Genomic DNA, 16,219 nt, shown 5'->3' with positions numbered 1-16,219 from the left:
AGCATCTGGGTTTTCATCTCCGCGTTCACTCGCTAGAACCCCCAGATCCTGTCCCAGAGGTGTAGCGGAGGCAGTCGCCTAGGCAACAGCAGGTCCCTCCAGTGGGTGGTCCAGGGCCAGTGACCGCCCTTGAGAAACCTGCTCCCCTACCTTGCCCACTCCCTGGGTGTGGGTCCTGAGCTGGGGAGCCCCCACCCCTTCCTGCTGTCTGTACACTGGCTGGGACAGGCCGGCCAGGGCTGGGGCTCCACGTGCTGGATTCGTTGCCTGGCTGGCCAGTGCCAGGGGCTGCGTCCGGCTGCAGGACACGTTAAGTTATGAGAATTCAGTGACGAGTATTTAATGAGGTTCTTTATTTATGTGATTTAGAGACTCCTGTGGACTCTAGGACACCCTCCTTCCGGTGTCCAACACCCAGTTCCAGCTCCGCGCAAGGGGCCGACCTGCGTATTTATTTGTTCTGTAGGCGTACGTGGCCAGAATCCTGTGTAAGGTTTTAGGGTGCCTTATTACACTTTTTGAAATAAAACCATTTCCTATATGTTGGTGTCCCTGGCCTTTATTCCGCTGCTGCTGCATTTCTGGGACCTCTCCGGGCTGAGGTCGACCGGGGCCAGGAAATTAGCAGCGGTGGGTACAGGGGTGGAATCTGGAGGGCAGATTCGTGCCAGCAGTCACGCCTATGCAGCAGCAGGGGCCGCACCTGAGAGAGGACTGTGCGGTCTCTGCCCCCACCCCCCCCCCAGCGCGCAGAGCCCCGTGAGCATCTGAATGATGCCCATCAAGCCTGAGTGAGCAGGGAGAGGCTGCCTGGGCCGGGGAGGCGTCTGGCCCCAGAAGTCGGCCAGGGGCTGACAGAGAAGGTGGGTTAACCAGTCTGGCCCCGAGCTGTGCATGGAAGTGGCCCGGCGGGGTGGGTGCTGCAGCGTCCCCCAGTGATGGGACTCCATCTCAGGGTTGTGTGCACCGGTCATGTGGTGCCTCGGGGGCCACTCCGGGCAGCAGTGTGGCTGCAGGGTTAGACCCCCATCCCATCAAGCAGTGGAGGGACTTCTTTAGTCACTGCCTGGGCCAACAACATGGTGGAAGTGATGGACTTCCAAGGTCCAAGGTGTTAAAAAGACCCCGCAACCTCAACCTTCCTTGGGATGGTTCCCCTTGGCACCAGCCACCAAGAACCCGGACCAGTGCCAATAGGGCCTCGAGGGCAGACTCCAGGGCAGCCGGACAGTGAGTTACCCATTGAGGGGACTGTCTAGAGGCTGGTTCTGTTAGTAGCTCTGCCCCCGCCTAGAGCCGTCACTAAGGGAGCTGGGATGTCAGGGCACGTGACCGTGACAACTATGCCCTCTTCCAAGGCACGGCGGTACCCCACTTCAGGAGCTAGGGAGCCTGGGGACCATCAGGGCCTCTTGCCACACTGGGCCCCATGTGGCTTGTGCCCCAAAGCAAGTAGGGCTCCCCAGGGAAAGGCCCCGCTGGGCAGCCACATTTGGGTCCAGAGGCCCTAGCCGCGCCCCTCCCCAGGCCCCTGTGCTCACGCACACCCTCATGCGCCCTTGTCTGGGGCCAGCAAGGACTGCGGGGACCGCCTCCACACCCCTGGCTGGCAGCACCCCAGCCTCAGCAGGGGCCCCGTGCCATTCCAGGCCACTGCTCAGCTGAGACTCCGGAAGGACAACGGGGAGATGCACGCCGGGCGCGTGCCTGGCTACATGTCGGGCCCCACAGCTCTGGGCCAAGCGCTGCTCCCGGGTCTCCGACAAGAAGCTGCTGGCCGAACAGGCGCAGGCGCCCTCCCTTCTCAGGACACGTGAGCAGCACGGCCCTGGGGCCGGTTACCGGGAACAGACCACCGGATGGGCTGACGTGCTGGAGTCCAAAGCCGTGTGGTTTATTGGGGGAGGGAGTCGGTGGGCTGTGGGGGGCTACGTGTCACAGTCCTCGGGGATGGAGGCTGTGATGATGAGGGGGGGCTCCATGACCCCTGGGCTCGCAAAGCTCTCTTCCGCGCACAGTCTCTGGCCAGGGAGCTGGGAGGCCAGGCCGCCCTGGGCCAGGGACTCCACGATGACCTCGGCCGAGCCCACCTCCAGCTCAGCGGGCGGCTGCAGCGCCACAACCACCACCTTCTCGTCCTCGATGACCAGGTTCCGGAGCTTGCGCTGCCGGGGGTTGTAGTTCTCCACCCGGTCGTGGATCTCCATGTGCCTCCGGAGGTGGGCCTGGGGGCGAGCGGGCGCTCAGGGCCAGGCTGGATGGAAGTGGTGGGGGGGGGGCGAGCGGCAGAGCAGTGAGCCGGGGACCTACCTGGCGGGTGAACTTGTAGCCACACTCGGTGCACTCGAACTTCCTCACCCCCTTGTGCCTCCGCACGTGCACGCGTAGCTGCTCCACGGCTGCGGGAGGGAGGGCGGGGCTCAGGGAGATGGGCGGTGGCAGGGCCTGCCCTGAGGAGAGGCGGCGAGCCCAGGGCCAGCAAGGAGTCCTGGCAGGAAGGGATGGGGGGGCGGTCCAGCATCCAGGGGATGCCCCTGTGACCCAGGCCGAGGGCTCCACGGCTCCGCCCCAAAGCCGCCACCGCACAGGCCCTGAGGGGCTCCCCCACTCAGCGAAAGCATAAGCAGCTGCGTGGTGACGTGGGGGAGGTGGAAAGGGGAAGCTCTGGCGTGGAGAAGAGCACACACAGCCGCCGCTGCTCCTGACTTTGAGACCCCCCCAACTCTGACCCCGCCAACCCAGGTACCCTTGAAGGTCTTCCCGCAGATCTGGCAGAAGTGGGGCCGGCCCTCCTGGTGGCGGCTGGCCACGTGCCGCAGCAGCGGCCCCTTCTCGGTGAAGCGCTGCTGGCAGAACTCACAGCTGAAGGGCCTCTCACCAGTGTGAGTGCGGTTGTGCTTGTCCAGGCTGGCTGTGGGGACAGGGCGAGGGCTGAGCCACAGGGCCGCGGGCCCACGGGACGGGAAAGGGATGGGCTGCCTCACCTTGGGTGCGGAAGGTCTTGCCACAGAGGTGGCACTGGAAGGGCTTCTCGCCCGTGTGCGTGCGCAGGTGCATGTTGAGGTTGGCCTTCTGGGTGAAAGCGTGGCTGCAGAACTCACAGACATACGGCCGCTCGTTCCTGTCCAGGCGGGGGGCACAGCGGAGGCCGCGATCAGGGAACCAGCCCCTTCGCACTCTACAGTGGCGAGCAGGCCTGGCCCCGGATCAAGGGAACAGGCGAGGCCAAAGTTGGCCTCCTTGAGCCATGGACACTGGCCTGGGCTACGACGAGGAGCCTGGCAGGAGGGCTTGGGCAGTGCCAGGAAGGGGGCACCGACTCCATCCTGAGGTCACACTCAGGGAGGCGCAGAGCCTCCTCTTAGCCTGAAATCCCCTCCCCCAGACTCTTGGCTTGGCAAACTCGCTCATGCCAGGAAGGGCAGGGGGAAGCTGCCTCCCTGGCCCCACCTGTGCTTGGCCTTGATGTGCATCTGCAAGCCGTTCCGGCTGGAGGCCCGGTGCCCGCACTCCTCGCACACAAACAGCTTCTCCCCGCGGTGCTTGAAGGCCTCGTGCAGCTGCAGCTCCGTCCGGGACAGGAAGCACTTGGCACAGGTGGGGCACTGCGGGCGGAGGGAGCAGGGTCAAGATGAGCACAGGGCGGGGCTGCCCACACTGCACCCGAGAACGCCCTAAGCACAGCCGGCACGTACCGCGTGGGGCTTGGGGGCGCCGTGCAGCTTGATCATGTGGCTTTGCAAGTCCTTCTTCTGCATGAACTGCTGGGAGCAGGAGGAGCACTGGAAAGCGGGCGCAGTCACTTCAGAGGCAGCCCGCGCCGACGGGACCCTGGGCACCCAGGCTTTAGGGCAGCCATCTGAGGGCAGGCCCAAGCCAGAGATCCCAGGGGGCTCTGTGGCTACTGTGAGGCCAGGCCCACAGGGGTGCTGAGCTTGCCCTCCAGGGAAAGAGATGAGGTGCCAGAAAGAGCTTGTGGTGCTGCCCATTGGTTTGGGGGCACTGGATGGACAGGGAAGGCTGGCAAGGGGGCGGTGCCTGCCACCACCCCACAAAGGGCTCGGCCAGGGGAATCCCGGGCTGGACCACGGCGCTGGGGACCGGCAAGCCTGACCTTGTAGGGCATCTCCCCGGTGTGGGACACCATGTGCACCCGCAGCTCCATCCTCCGGCGGAAGGTCTCCTGGCACACGGAGCACGTGAAGACCTGGCAGTGTGGCGGCAAGCAGGGCCGGTGTCAGGGGGCCTCTGCCTGCGACAGCAGCCACTGCCTGGGTCTGCCCGAAGCGGGGGCACGAGGCTGGGAGAGGGCAACAGTAACTGCTGCCCTGCCCCTGCCCCTGGCCGAGTGCTGCACACCCACCAAGCTGGCTGGGGCGGGGACGGGGCGGCTTCACCTGCAGCCCCTGCCCCAGGAAACAGGCCTCTGGCGAGAGAAGGGGGGAGCTCAGCTGGCCAGCAGGGCAGGGGGTGCAGCCAGGTGGCCTCTCAGCAGCCATCCCCCACGGTGGCACCCCCGCTCCCTAGCGCAGGGGCCTGGGCAGACAAAGGCCCTTCGGGGGCTTGTCCCTTCCGCTCCTAGGACCTGCGTCCCCACCTGTAACACTGAGGGGGGACCCGACAGCATCCGAAGTAGCTGCAGACCCTCTGCGCTCGAGTTTAGTCCTGTCCCGTCCCCAGGGGCCCCTCCCGAAGGCAGGAGGACAGAGGCCCGCGGGCCCTGCCAGCAGGATCTGGGCCGCCCATGGGTACCTGTTCCGAGCGGTTCACACAGTTCCGGGCTTCGTGCTCCAGGAGATTCTCCTTCCGAAAGTAACACTTTCCACACTTGGGACACTCGAAGGGCTTCTCCCCTGTGTGTTTCCTGCCAGGAGTCACAGGCCGTCGGCTGAGCGGACAGCCCGCCGCCCAGCAGTGCAGCGCGAGGACTCCTGGGGCCGCCCGTGGGGGACGAGCGGGTAAACCTGCGCGTCAGCCCAGACCCCCTCCTCTGCGAGGAGAGAGGGGCCGCCCAGAGACCCCCACCTCTGCCAGATCCACACAGGCTGGCGGGGGCTGGCTGACCAACACGGCTCTGAAGGCGGAAACGACCCCCGAGTCCAGACTCCTGAAACCTGCACGGGGTCTCCCTTCAGAACTGAGGCCAGAATCTGACAGCGCCACAGCTACCGCCACCCCAAGGGTGGCCAGGCCTGCCCACAGCACCCCCGCCCAGGGCCGCTGCCCGAGCCTGCCCCCTGCTCTCCAGGCCTGCCTCCCTGACGTGGCTGGACCTCGGGAGCCAGACGGGCATGAACTGCGAGTCAGCTCTCGTCACTGCTTTGTTCACGGCCCTTCACGCTGCCCACTTCGCCCCAAGCAAAGACCTGGGGGCCGTGGGACCTCCCTCCCAGGCCCCTGCTGCTCGCTGACTGCGCTCGCACCCCCCAACGCCTCTGCTCTGGCTCTTCCCTCCACCCCTGCCGCTCACTCCACCGTCTGCTGGGCGGGTAACGACTGTCCTCCCCCACCCGCTGACCCCGCGAGGCCGGCCCCTCCCAGCTGTCAGGGCCAGCAGGGCAGCCCGCAGCCCAGGTAGGCATGGGGGTGGCCCCAGCTCCTGAGCCCTACACTGGGGGAGCATCCAGGCCATGCAGGCCCCCACCCCCCTTTCCTCCCCTCCTGGGGCCTCCCCAGACTCCACTGCCCCAAAGCGGGGAGCGCAGCAGTGGCCATGGCCTCCCAGAGCACCTGCTGTGAAAAGGCCCCACCTGGCTCGGCCAGGAACTGCACCACTGACTTGCGGTGTCCAGAGGTGTCCCCCCCGGAGCAGCGCAGCCCAGAGCCGCTCGGCGACCGGGACACGCTGTCAGACTCAGCAGCCCAGAGCCGCGCGGCCACGGAGCACGCGACATGTGGCTGACACATCCGGGCTGCTTTCACCTCGGTTGCTTTTAAGTTACAACAGCTTCGCCAGGCGTCTGGTCACCTCAGCGGGCACTGCAGGGACACCCGGAGCTGGCGTTTCCCCAGAAAAGACAGCGCCGACCCTGACGATTGACCTTTCGGCCGAAGGCCCCACTGCCAGGCTAGGGAACCAGCTAGGGTCGGGGCTCCGTGCAGGCCCCAGGCTTCGAGTGCCCTGGGCACGGGCAGCTGGAGGTCAAGGTCCACAGAGGGCGGGGCCTATGGACAAGCTGTCCACAAACCCCTCCAGCTGCGGGCTCATCGGGGAAGGGGAGAAAGGGGGAATCTGACCCCAACCTGGTGCCTCAGGCCCCAATGTCAGAGGACGCGCCACTGGCCAGCGGGGGGTTTCAGACAGCGCCCCAGCCCCCGCAGAGCCCGGGCTCACTTGCCCCCACTCCCCCAATGTGCAAATGCAGGCAGAAAAGAAAATAAACAGAAGGTTTACCTGTTGTGGACTTTCAGGTAATATTTGCTGAGGAACTTTTTATGACACGTGGGACATTCAACAGGCACCGCTGTACCTTTTCTGTTCTCAGCGGGCTCGGCGGTGAGGGACGCCGCGCTCGGGGCTGGCTCAGCAGCACACGGCTGCCGGATTACGTTTGATTTCCTCCTGCTTGGGACAGTCTCAGTCTCAGAAACATAGTCTCCGTCGCCGTCGTCCTCAACTTGAACCACCACTTCCCACTAGGGCAGAAGAGGCAGAAGGAAGGGGCGAGATCGGCAGGAACTCTGGGGAGTAGCTGGCCGCCCCACAGTTCCAGCCCCCCTATGAGCTCCCTGCAGGGCCCCAGGGCAGGCAGGATCTGAATCTTGGATTTGGAGAATAGTGGCTCTACTTGCGGGGAACTAGAAGTGTGGCTGGATTTCACCACCCGGGGGAAACACCTGTAGCCCTAAAGCCGCCCCCTCCGACCTAAGAACTGGCAAGCAGGGACAGCTGTGACTCGAAGAGGGTCAGCCCGAGACTGCAGGACAGACCCGCTTCCTATGTTTGAAGAAAGGCTGCTCCAAACCCACGTAACTGAGCTTCTACCTTGGGGTCCGGATTATCTCGGGAGCGAGTCCGCTTCTCTCCCCACCTCCTGCCTTCCCATTTCCAGCACCCTGAGCACAGTACCTCACTAGTCCCGCCTTGCAGCTGGGCACCATCAGCCTCAAAGGGCCTCGGGGGTGCTTTGCAATCCTCAGGCTCCTTGTCCTCTGGGGGACAAAGCTTCAAGGCCTGCTTGAGCTTCCCACGGAGAAAGGAAGGGCTCTCACTATGAGCAGGGAGACCAAGCTGAGGTCCCTGGGGGCTGTAACTGCCACTGGGTTCCTGATCCTTGTGGACTTGACCGAGAGTCCTTGAAACTTCCTCTTCCCCCAAGCTTGCAGGCTCCTTCAGATGGCTAATCACATCCCGGGGGGCAGGTTTCCCCGGCCCACTGTGGCCATTCGGTGCCTGTCCCACTGAGGTTTTGGGCTTGAAACTCTGGCACAGCTCCACGGCCTCTGGCACTCGTAACTCCCTGGCAGCCAGGAGCACCTGATCCCGGTTTCCCGAGGTGAGGGCCAGGTGACCAGTGTAGAAAAAGTCCAACAGGAGGCCAAAGATCTCAGCAAAGACGGCAGGGAGGACAACACTGCCCCCAGAGCCATCCCCATTAAGGCTCTGGAAGAAGTGGCTGCAGCAGGCAAGGACGCTCCAGTGTGCCTTGAACACCAGGCCCCCGACGTCCAGGGTGGCGTCGCAGTACTGGCCCTTCTCCCGCTGCTTGTTGAGCTCCTGCAGAACCCTCACGCTGTGCTGCACGAAGGAGCCGTCCATGGTCCGTCTGCGGGGGGGGGGGGGGGGCAGAAGTGACACCATGGCCAGCCCGCCCCGGGGTGGCAAGAGGGGAGGGGGTCATGGACTCTGCTCATCAGAGGGTCTGGGTCGAGGCCAGAGGGGCTACTGGGCGCCTCCCCGGCAGGGGCCCGGGCAGTGAGAGCAGCGGGCGGGGGTCAGGCGGACCCCCGCGAGGAGGGGCCGGGCGGGGCACAGGGCCGGGTCGTGGGGGGCTGGTGGAGGGTCAGTCTGGGAAGGGGCGCGGGGTCACGCGGCCCGCGCGGCCGGCACGGCCAGGGACCCGCGCGGCGGGCGGCGGCGGCAGCGAGCGGAGCCCACGCCGCGCCCACACACCCCGGCCTCCGGGCGGAAGGCGGCCGCGGCCCCACGCGCGCCAGCGGCCCCGGCGGCCCGGCGGCCCCCCGCCCCGGCCCCCGCCTCCTCACCGGCCGGTCCGCCCCCGCCGCCCGCCGGCCCCGCCGCCGCCCGGCCAACCGCCCGGCCGTACGTGCCGGCAGACCGCGGGGAGACGCCGCCGTCGCCACCGCCGGACGTGACGTCAGGGCGCGCCGGCCGGGGCGGGCGCCCGGGAGGCGGAGGGCCTCGCGCCGGCCCCCGGGGCGGGGCCACGCGGAGAGCAGCCAATCGCATGCGGCGGGAGGCGGGGCTAGTCCCGTTCACGCGGCCCTGGGACCGCCTCCGCGGTTGCCTAGCAACGCCAAGCGGGGCCTGGGCCGTGTCCTGAAGTTCCGGTCCCGGCGCCCCGCCGCCGGTCTGGGGCGCGCGGTTCCCTTCTCCCCGGACTGAAAGCGCCACCGACACTCAGCTGAGCACGTCATCTCTTTATTGGCGCCCTGGAGCGCGGACTGGGCTCTCCCGCGGGTTTACACTCCCGGAGCCAAGTTAAGGAGCCCGGAGGCCTCCATCGCCCCAGGCTCCTCTCAGCCTCTCCCGCCCAGCCTGCCCGCGAGGCCCGGCAGTGGTCAGGAGGAGCCGCAGCGCCTGGTGTAATCCTGGATGGAGGCTTGGAAGTGCTCCGTGCTGTTGAGGTCTGGGCGGCGGAGGATGACATAGCACTTGGGGAGGAAGTACCCGCTGAAGCCGCTGCTCAGGCTGCTCAGGGCGGCCAGCACGTTGACCGCGGTCAGGTACTGGCCCTGGTAGACGCTGGTCATGGTGAAGAAGGCGATCCAGGACACGAAGTTGAGGAGCAGGCTGAAGGTGACACACTTGGCCTCATTGTAGTTCTCGGGAAGGTCCTTGCCCAGGTAGCTGCAGGCGAAGGCGCTCACCAAGAGGCAGGCGTTGTAGGCGAAAGCCAGCATGAAGCCCACTGAGTTGGCCTCGGTGCAGTCAAGCACCACCAGCTGAGGAAAGCGCTGGTAGTCCCTGGTGGGCAGCGGTGTCCACACTGCCAGCCAAGTCAGACAGATGAGCAGCTGGGCCGTTGAGCTGATCACCACAAACAGCCCCGCACCGTGGTTTTGGACCCAGGCTTGGTAAAACATGGGCAATTTGGTGGAAAACTTGAAGATGAAGACCAGCTGGAAGGAGCGGATTGTCAGGCAGGAAAGGAAAATGGCAAAACTGAGAGAAAAGAGGGCTTGGCGCATTAAGCACATGGGCAGCGTGGGCTCCCCAAAGAAGCCATAGAGGCTGCAGCTGCCCCCCGCCAGGGAACCCAGCATGAGAAAGCACAGCCAGCCCCCAGCTGATCTCACCACTGGGGTGTCTAGGTGCCGGGCAAACAGGCCCACAGTGCCAGCCAGCAGCAGTAGCAACAGCGTATTAGCTGCCAGCAGCACCCAAGAGATGGGCTCATGCCAAGTCAGAAAAACTACGGTGCGTGGGAAGCAGGTCTGGCTTTCCTTTGGTGCCCACTCTTCTTTCCCACAAGGCTGGCAGCTGTGGGGGTCTGGAAGGGAAGGAGAACCAGGTCAACAGAGCAGGATGGGAGGCCATGAGACCCACAAGGTGCTAGGAGGGCAGGACCTGCAGGAACTGAGCTCTGCTGGGCACAGTGAGATGGAGGTGCCCCAGAGTGAGGCCCGGGGCCAAGTGTTTCTTCAAGGTGTGTTATTACGACCCCAGAGACACGTGGGTAGGTTCTCTCTGGCTCATGATCCCAGCCAGGGTTACAAACCAAGAGATCCTTAGGGCTCCCTCCTGCTAACTCTGCCCACAGGCCAGTGAGTTTATGATCCAATGGGAACAGCCACCCCCAAAGGAAAGGTGTTTTCAGCTCTTTCCCCAGCCTTTCCACCAATAATGTTCTTAAGCTGTTGTTCTGTGGATTCTTTGAGCCAGCTCTCCCAGGACAGAAAAGATACATTCCTATGCCCACAGAAATAGTAAAAGGAACAAATGTAGCCTCTGGAGGCCAGTCCTGGGCTGAACTTCTTCCAGCTGTCTGATCTTGACCTTGTACTACTGGGTAAGGTGTGGGGTTTTTTTCCTTTGCAGACACCCTACTATGTCCGGGCCAAGCTATTCAGGCGCTGGCTGTGTTTGGTATGGGCAAGAGAAGAGACTGGATATAGAAATCATGGGGAGGTACTCTGGGAACAAGAGCTGCATCCAGTTGGATGACAAGTTTGAACTAGGATACGATTGCATCTGTAGGAGTTGGAGGGCGGGGGGGGGGGTCACTGATTAAGGATCCAGTGAGGTCTGAGGCTTTCACCGGCACTCTCTGATCTGAATTCTCTCTGGTGGCGGCAGGTAGCCTCCAATCTGAACCGAACTGGCAGCAAAGGGACCAGGGCCTGGGTTCTGGGGCCCCGGCCATCCAGGCCGGAGGAGTGCAGGGTCATTTGCCCGCTGGCTGGGCCACTCACCACTCTTGTTGAGGAATGTCCCAGCCTCACAGGGCACACACTCAAAACAACAGTGGAAAAACCCCATAATCACTCGCTGATGCCCTTCCGGACAGTCACTGGAGCACACAGACGTGGGCACCTGCAAGAAGCCATGGGCGCTCTGCATCCATCTGGAGATGCCCGCACATGGAGCAGAAAGCGGCCTCTGTGCCTCTGCCCCACCAGCTGCTCCCTGAGCTCTGCCCCGGGTTTGTGAGCCGACAGGAGCTGTCCACCAGCCCACGGAGTTTCCCTGGCAGGGTGGGGTAGAGTGGTCCCTGGGGCCTCCCGCTCCATGCCAGCTGTGTCAGCACTGCCCCCAGCTCTGGGCCACCCACGAGGCATTACCTGGTTGTCCTTTCCGTGCCACTGGATCTTGGTCTCATCAATGTCCAGCTGAACTGGAGACCACGTGGAGGAGCCAATGACACTGAAGTTCCACTGGAGGCCAATCCAGTTCCAGGCAATTATGTCATAGCCACTGAGCGGGTCCCCCTTGTCATTAAATGCCAAAGAGTCCCCGTATAGCGGGAAATTCACCTTGCGGATCTGCTCCAGGAGCTGGAACAAGGAGGGGTGGATCGTGGCACCGTCGGCAGTGCCTCCTCCACCCTCTGGACCCAGGCCTGGGAGGCCCAGGAAGCAAGTATGTGGGGCCTTCTCGGGCTTCTCCTGGGCAGTCTGGAAGTTCTAGTCCCTTCCTCAGAGCCACCTCCCCTCAACCCTCACAACCAGCCTCCTCCAACAAAGGACCCCTTAAGAGAGATGTTGGCCCCATCAGTGGGTGATGGGGGCAAGTTCAGGGGAAGAAACCTCAAAGGTGGGCCTTGCCCCCCAACGCCAGCATTGGGTGGCCAAGCAGGGGCCACACTGCCCCCCGGGAGAGCACTCTGAGGTGGGGGCCGGTGCTACTGTACCTCCCCAGGGTCGACTCGGCCCCTGGAACAGGCTCCAGAGGCACAGCCCAGGAGCTGGTGGAGGCCGTGGGCTGCGGCGTAGACAGCCCGGTACACGTTGTAGGCAGAGCTCATGGAGAAGGCTCCCAGCATGGGCACCGTATGCTCCGTGAAGGCCTGGCACTCTCTGCAGAGCTGGTTGCAGCTGCACCGGGGGCCCTGGGGGCAAGGTGGGCGGGCCCCCTGGTCTGCCCGTACAGAGGCCTCCTCAAACGCCTGGAGGCCCGGGACCGACCTCTGCCGGATGGCCACGCCCAGCACCGTGCCGATGCGCCAGATCCCCGGCACCTTGCTGATGTGTCTAGAGATGGCCCAGTCTTCCGAGGCGATCCAGACCTTGGCCGTCAGGTTGGCCAGCACCACGGACTCAAAGAACACCCTGGCCAGGTGCCTGCTGGCAAAGACGACCACGACGGTGGTCCTCACGCGGGCCAGGTGGCGCACCAGGCTCCGCATGCTCTCGTCCCCAGGCTGGGCAGAGGCGGGCACGATGCCCCTGAAGGCAACGCAGATGCCCTGCTGTGTGGCCCGGTACTCCAGCGCCTGCACCCCCATCTGCCCATAGTCACCATCGCTGCCCACCAGCGAGATCCAGACCCACCGGAACCTCCACAGCAGCAGCACCATGACCTCCACCTGGTGCTCATCGCTGGGGAGGGTGCGCAGGAAGGAGGGGTACTGCCGGCTCGCAGTCAGGATCTCGCTGCTGGCCTCGTAGCTGATCTGTGGGGGTTCAGGTCGGCAAGTTCAGGGGCCTCAGCCTCGCCTGAGCCCCAATGCCGGCCCTGTGCCGGGCGTGGGGGCGCCAGGGCTGTGGAGACAAGGCCTCGGCCCTGGTTCTCAGGGAGAGTTCGATCTGACATGACTGAGAAGCTGCTTGCACAGAAGGGGCAGGTTCCAGGGAGGAGGGGACACCCATGGGCAAGGGAGGCGCCATGCATTCTCAGAGGGGGAGCGACAGGAGGCGATGGGACGGTGTGATGTGAGGGGCCTGGGCCCCACTGGAGGGCCATGCCAGGAGGGAGAGCTAGAGGTGTGCATGGCAGGGCAGGAGTTCTCTGCTCTCATGCCCAGGGGCTCGGTCTTGACCCAAAGGCCAGGGGGAGCCCCCATGGGCTCACACAGAGACATGGTGGGTTCAGGTGGGTTCAGCCTTGTTTTAGGAGAGTCACTCTGGGTTCACGCTTGTTTTAGGAGAGATTTCAGTGCAGGGTGTGTTAGAAAAGGCTCAAAACCAGCGTCGGGGAGAGCTGAGCTGGCTGGTGGAAGTATCTAGAAGAGGGATGCCGGCAGTGAGCTGTGGCAATGGTGATGGGGTGTGGCCTTGAGAAGGTGAAAGCAGCAGTTGTGGCTCCAGCTACTGGGGCGGGGGGCAGAGGGGCAGGAGTGCAGGTTAGTTCTGGGGTGCACAGACCTTGCGCTTCTGGCTGGGCTGCACAGAGGACGCAGGAATCAGAAAGACCTCAGCTGCCTAGGGAGGGGAGTTCCAGCTGGGGCCTGTGCATCCATCAAATGGGGGCACTGGGTGAGCACCAGAAATGAGGCCCAGCGCTCAGAAGTCAGGGGGGACGTGAGAGCCGGGAAGGTGGGCCTCGGAGCTGCCCCCCGCCTGGGAGCCGGAGAGGTGAGCAGGTGGGAAGGACCTGGGGACAGGGACAGCGCCAGGGGGCAGGGACCTCCATGTGGCTAAGGAGCTGTGCCCACCAGGGCACCCAGGCGGGCAGCCTGGCCCTGAGCTCCTGCCCACCCGCCCCAGCCCAACCGGGGGAGCCGCCGGGGCCCCGCTCACCAGGGGCACCAGGAAAGGGCTGAGCAGGGCCGCGGTGGTGGCCGCCCGCTTGGTGGTGTCGGGCCCGATCACGGCCACGGCCATGGGGGAGTGGCTGAGGTTTCCCGGGACCTCCTCGAGGTGCGTCCCCAGCAGCGAGAGCACGCTCAGCGCGGCGTACACGTTGGCCGACTCGGAGCACACGTCGTAGATTTCATATCCCAGCGTGACGTTGGGCAGCAGGGCCGTGGAGTTGTTGATCTCCTGGACGGCGAACCGCATGGCCTGGAAGTGGTGGTAACCGTGGCCGTTGAGGCTGTTGGGCCTAGAGGGAAGCACAAGGTCCCCGTTGAGACCCTCGGCCACCTGGAACCCAGGCTTGAGGGTAGGAAGGAGCCTGTGGGGTCCCTGCCTGGTCCTCCGCCACCGAGATCTCCACAAGGGCCCTGGAGCACCGCGGTGCCTCTGTGGGGAGCAGCAGGGAGAAACGCGCGTATCCACATCAGCAGTTTAGCCAGGAAGGTGCCTGGGTCCTGTAGCGGAGAAACCTGCTGTTGTTCTGGATTCTCCAGAGACGCAGAGCCCTCGGGATAGAGGCAGGCAGACGGGTTTATTTTAAGGAACTGGCTCACGCGACTCTGGGGCTGGCCAGTCTGAGACACGGAGGGCAGGCCGAGATTCCTGCGGGAGTCGGAGCGGCAGGCTTGAGTCTGAAGGCAGAATCTTTTCCTGGGGACCTCCATCTTTTCTCTTCAGGTCTTCAGCTCATCGGATACAGCCCACCCACATCATGGAAAGCAGTGTGCCTTACTCAGTCTCGATTTATTTATTTCTTTTAATTTTTAAAAAAGATTTATTTATGCATACAAGAACTGGGGTACAGGCCAGAGGTGTGGGGGGTGAGAGGATTCACCAGAGACAGAGTGGGGACCAGAACGGGTGAATTGACTGAAATACCCTGCTGAGGGGATCGGGGGGAGTCAGGAGAGGTCTGCCGTGCCATGTGGGTTGCTCCCTGGCCAGGGATCAAACTCGTGCTGCAGTGGCTGTGAACAGCCCCATAGGTTGTGCCTTTTTTTTTTTTTTTGCGGGACCCTCAGCGGCCAGGGAGCGAACCAGCGCTGCAGAGGCTGCAGGCAGCCTCGCAGCCCAGCGCTCAACCACTGAGCCACTGTCTCCTTTACAAGAAAAGCAGCAATGGGGCCTCCCCAGGTGGCGCAGCAGTTGAGGGCTAGATTGCGAGGCTGCCCGCAGCCTCTGCAGCGCCAGTTCAATCCCCGGCCACAAGCGAGGGTCCCACCAAAAAAAAAAAAAAAAAAAAAAAGGGGGCCTCCCAGTGGCGCAGCGGTTGAGCACTGGGTTGCGAAAAGCTGCCCTCAGCCTCTGCAGTGCTGGTTCGATCCCCGGCTGTTCCCCGGCCACCGGAGGAGGGTCCCACATGGCGCGCAGACCTCTCCTGCCGCCCGCTGCTCCCCTCAGCAGTGTCCTTCGGTCCTTCTGCCTGCTCTGCTCCCCGCTCTGGCTCTGGTCAATTCTCTCACCCTCCCGCGCTTCTGACTGTGCCCAGTGCTTGTATAAATAAATAATAAATAAATAAATCTTTAAAAGAAAGAAAGAAAGAAAGAAAGAAAAGCAGCAATGTTGGGCCTCCCTGGTGGCCCAGGCGGTTGAGCGTAGCGCTGTGAAGCTGTCCGCAGCCTCTGCAGTGCCAGTTTGATCCCCGCCGGCCGCAGAGATACCCACATGGAGGGGCAGACCTCTCCTGTCTTGTCTACTGCTCCTCTCAGCAATGTGTTTCTGTCGGTCAGCCTGTTCTGTTCCCCACTCTCTCTCTGGTGACTCCTCTCACCCTCCTGTACATCTGGCTTGTACCCCGGTTCTTGTATAAAAATAAATAAATCTTTAAAAAAAAAAGCATCAACGATGTTTTCTCTGAGGATGCTGCTGTCGATGTGAAGGCACCAGCCTGCTTATGCTCCTGCTGCTCCTGCCGCAGGCCGCATCTCCCTCCCCCACGGAGAGCCCTGTGGGTCCTCCAGGCAGCTAAAGAGTATGAGCTTGAATAGGAAAAGGGCCACACTGACCTCGTCCTTGATGTCTAGTTAGGTCAGCCGGCCAGGACATAACGATGCAATTACAGTGCAAAGCCTGATAACAGCCAGGACAACCGGACTTGGGAGCAGAGCTGGGGAAAGGCCAGCCAGTGCCTGCAGGCGGAGACCCCATGGACATGGCCCTCAGGGACAGGTCTGCTGACCCCTACTCACCTGTCACAGAGGGTCACAGTGGGCTTGTGTCTCACCCCCAGACTCTCGGCGTGGATTGAGAACAGGCCTGCAAGGAGGTAATCCCCAGGGAGGCTGAACCCAGGCGAGCACTCGGCGTCGTGGCAGCTGCAAGCCCAGCAGCAGGAGAGGGACAGCAGCAGGCTGACCTGGTGAGCCAAGTGGGGTGACATGCTGGCCAGACAGCCCTGCGCCCAGCAAGGCCGAGTAGCCCTGTCGGGCTGGCTGGGGCTGTTTAAATAGAAAGGGCCGGCATTGGCCAATGGCTCCCCAGCTTCTTGCCTATAGAAGGGGGGGGGACTGGAACCCCGTTGTAGGAAGCCACGGTTTGCTTTGGCCTTCCGGGCCTGCGGGCCTCCTGGGCAGGGCACGCAGATGCAAACCAGAGGCCCCACCAGCCCTGCCCCCAGGGGCGCCTGTCCTCCCTCAGTGCCTGCGGCTCCACCTGGGTGGGGAATGGAGCCCTGGCATTTTGTGCAGAGGAAGGCTGGGCACAGCTCCTCTGGGGGGGCAGGGGGCAGCGTGGAGGGCTGCGATCAGGGAGCTGTCATCTGGGCCTCAGTTTACCAGATGAGAGGTGACTCTGATCTGAC

General features: G+C 63.5%; 2 protein-coding genes across 2 annotated transcripts; both read right to left on the bottom strand.

Moving 5' to 3' along the window:
- Positions 1 to 1,873: 1,873 nt before the first annotated feature.
- ZBTB48 (zinc finger and BTB domain containing 48) lies at positions 1,874 to 7,759 on the bottom strand (the record flags this gene model as incomplete). Its single annotated transcript, XM_084242993.1, has 10 exons — positions 1,874 to 2,225; positions 2,311 to 2,399; positions 2,747 to 2,911; positions 2,985 to 3,121; positions 3,451 to 3,605; positions 3,696 to 3,782; positions 4,115 to 4,207; positions 4,753 to 4,864; positions 6,395 to 6,636; positions 7,070 to 7,759. 10 exons carry the CDS (start codon positions 7,757 to 7,759, stop codon positions 1,929 to 1,931), a joined length of 2,067 nt encoding a protein of 688 aa, XP_084099119.1. The 3' UTR covers positions 1,874 to 1,928.
- A 983-nt stretch (positions 7,760 to 8,742) lies between these two features.
- Positions 8,743 to 15,924, bottom strand: TAS1R1 (taste 1 receptor member 1; the record flags this gene model as incomplete). The annotated part of the gene is made up of 6 exons (XM_084244054.1): positions 15,609 to 15,924; positions 13,363 to 13,666; positions 11,535 to 12,296; positions 10,966 to 11,178; positions 10,597 to 10,717; positions 8,743 to 9,674 (listed from the first exon to the last, which is right to left on the bottom strand). Exons 1-6 carry the CDS (start codon positions 15,797 to 15,799, stop codon positions 8,743 to 8,745), a joined length of 2,523 nt encoding a protein of 840 aa, XP_084100180.1. The 5' UTR covers positions 15,800 to 15,924.
- Between the last annotated feature and the right edge of the window lie 295 nt (positions 15,925 to 16,219).

The sequence above is a fragment of the Talpa europaea genome (assembly GCF_964194135.1).
Source record: "Talpa europaea genome assembly, chromosome: 9".
Classification (NCBI taxonomy): domain Eukaryota; kingdom Metazoa; phylum Chordata; class Mammalia; order Eulipotyphla; family Talpidae; genus Talpa; species Talpa europaea.
This window is presented reverse-complemented; position numbering and strand designations above follow the sequence as displayed.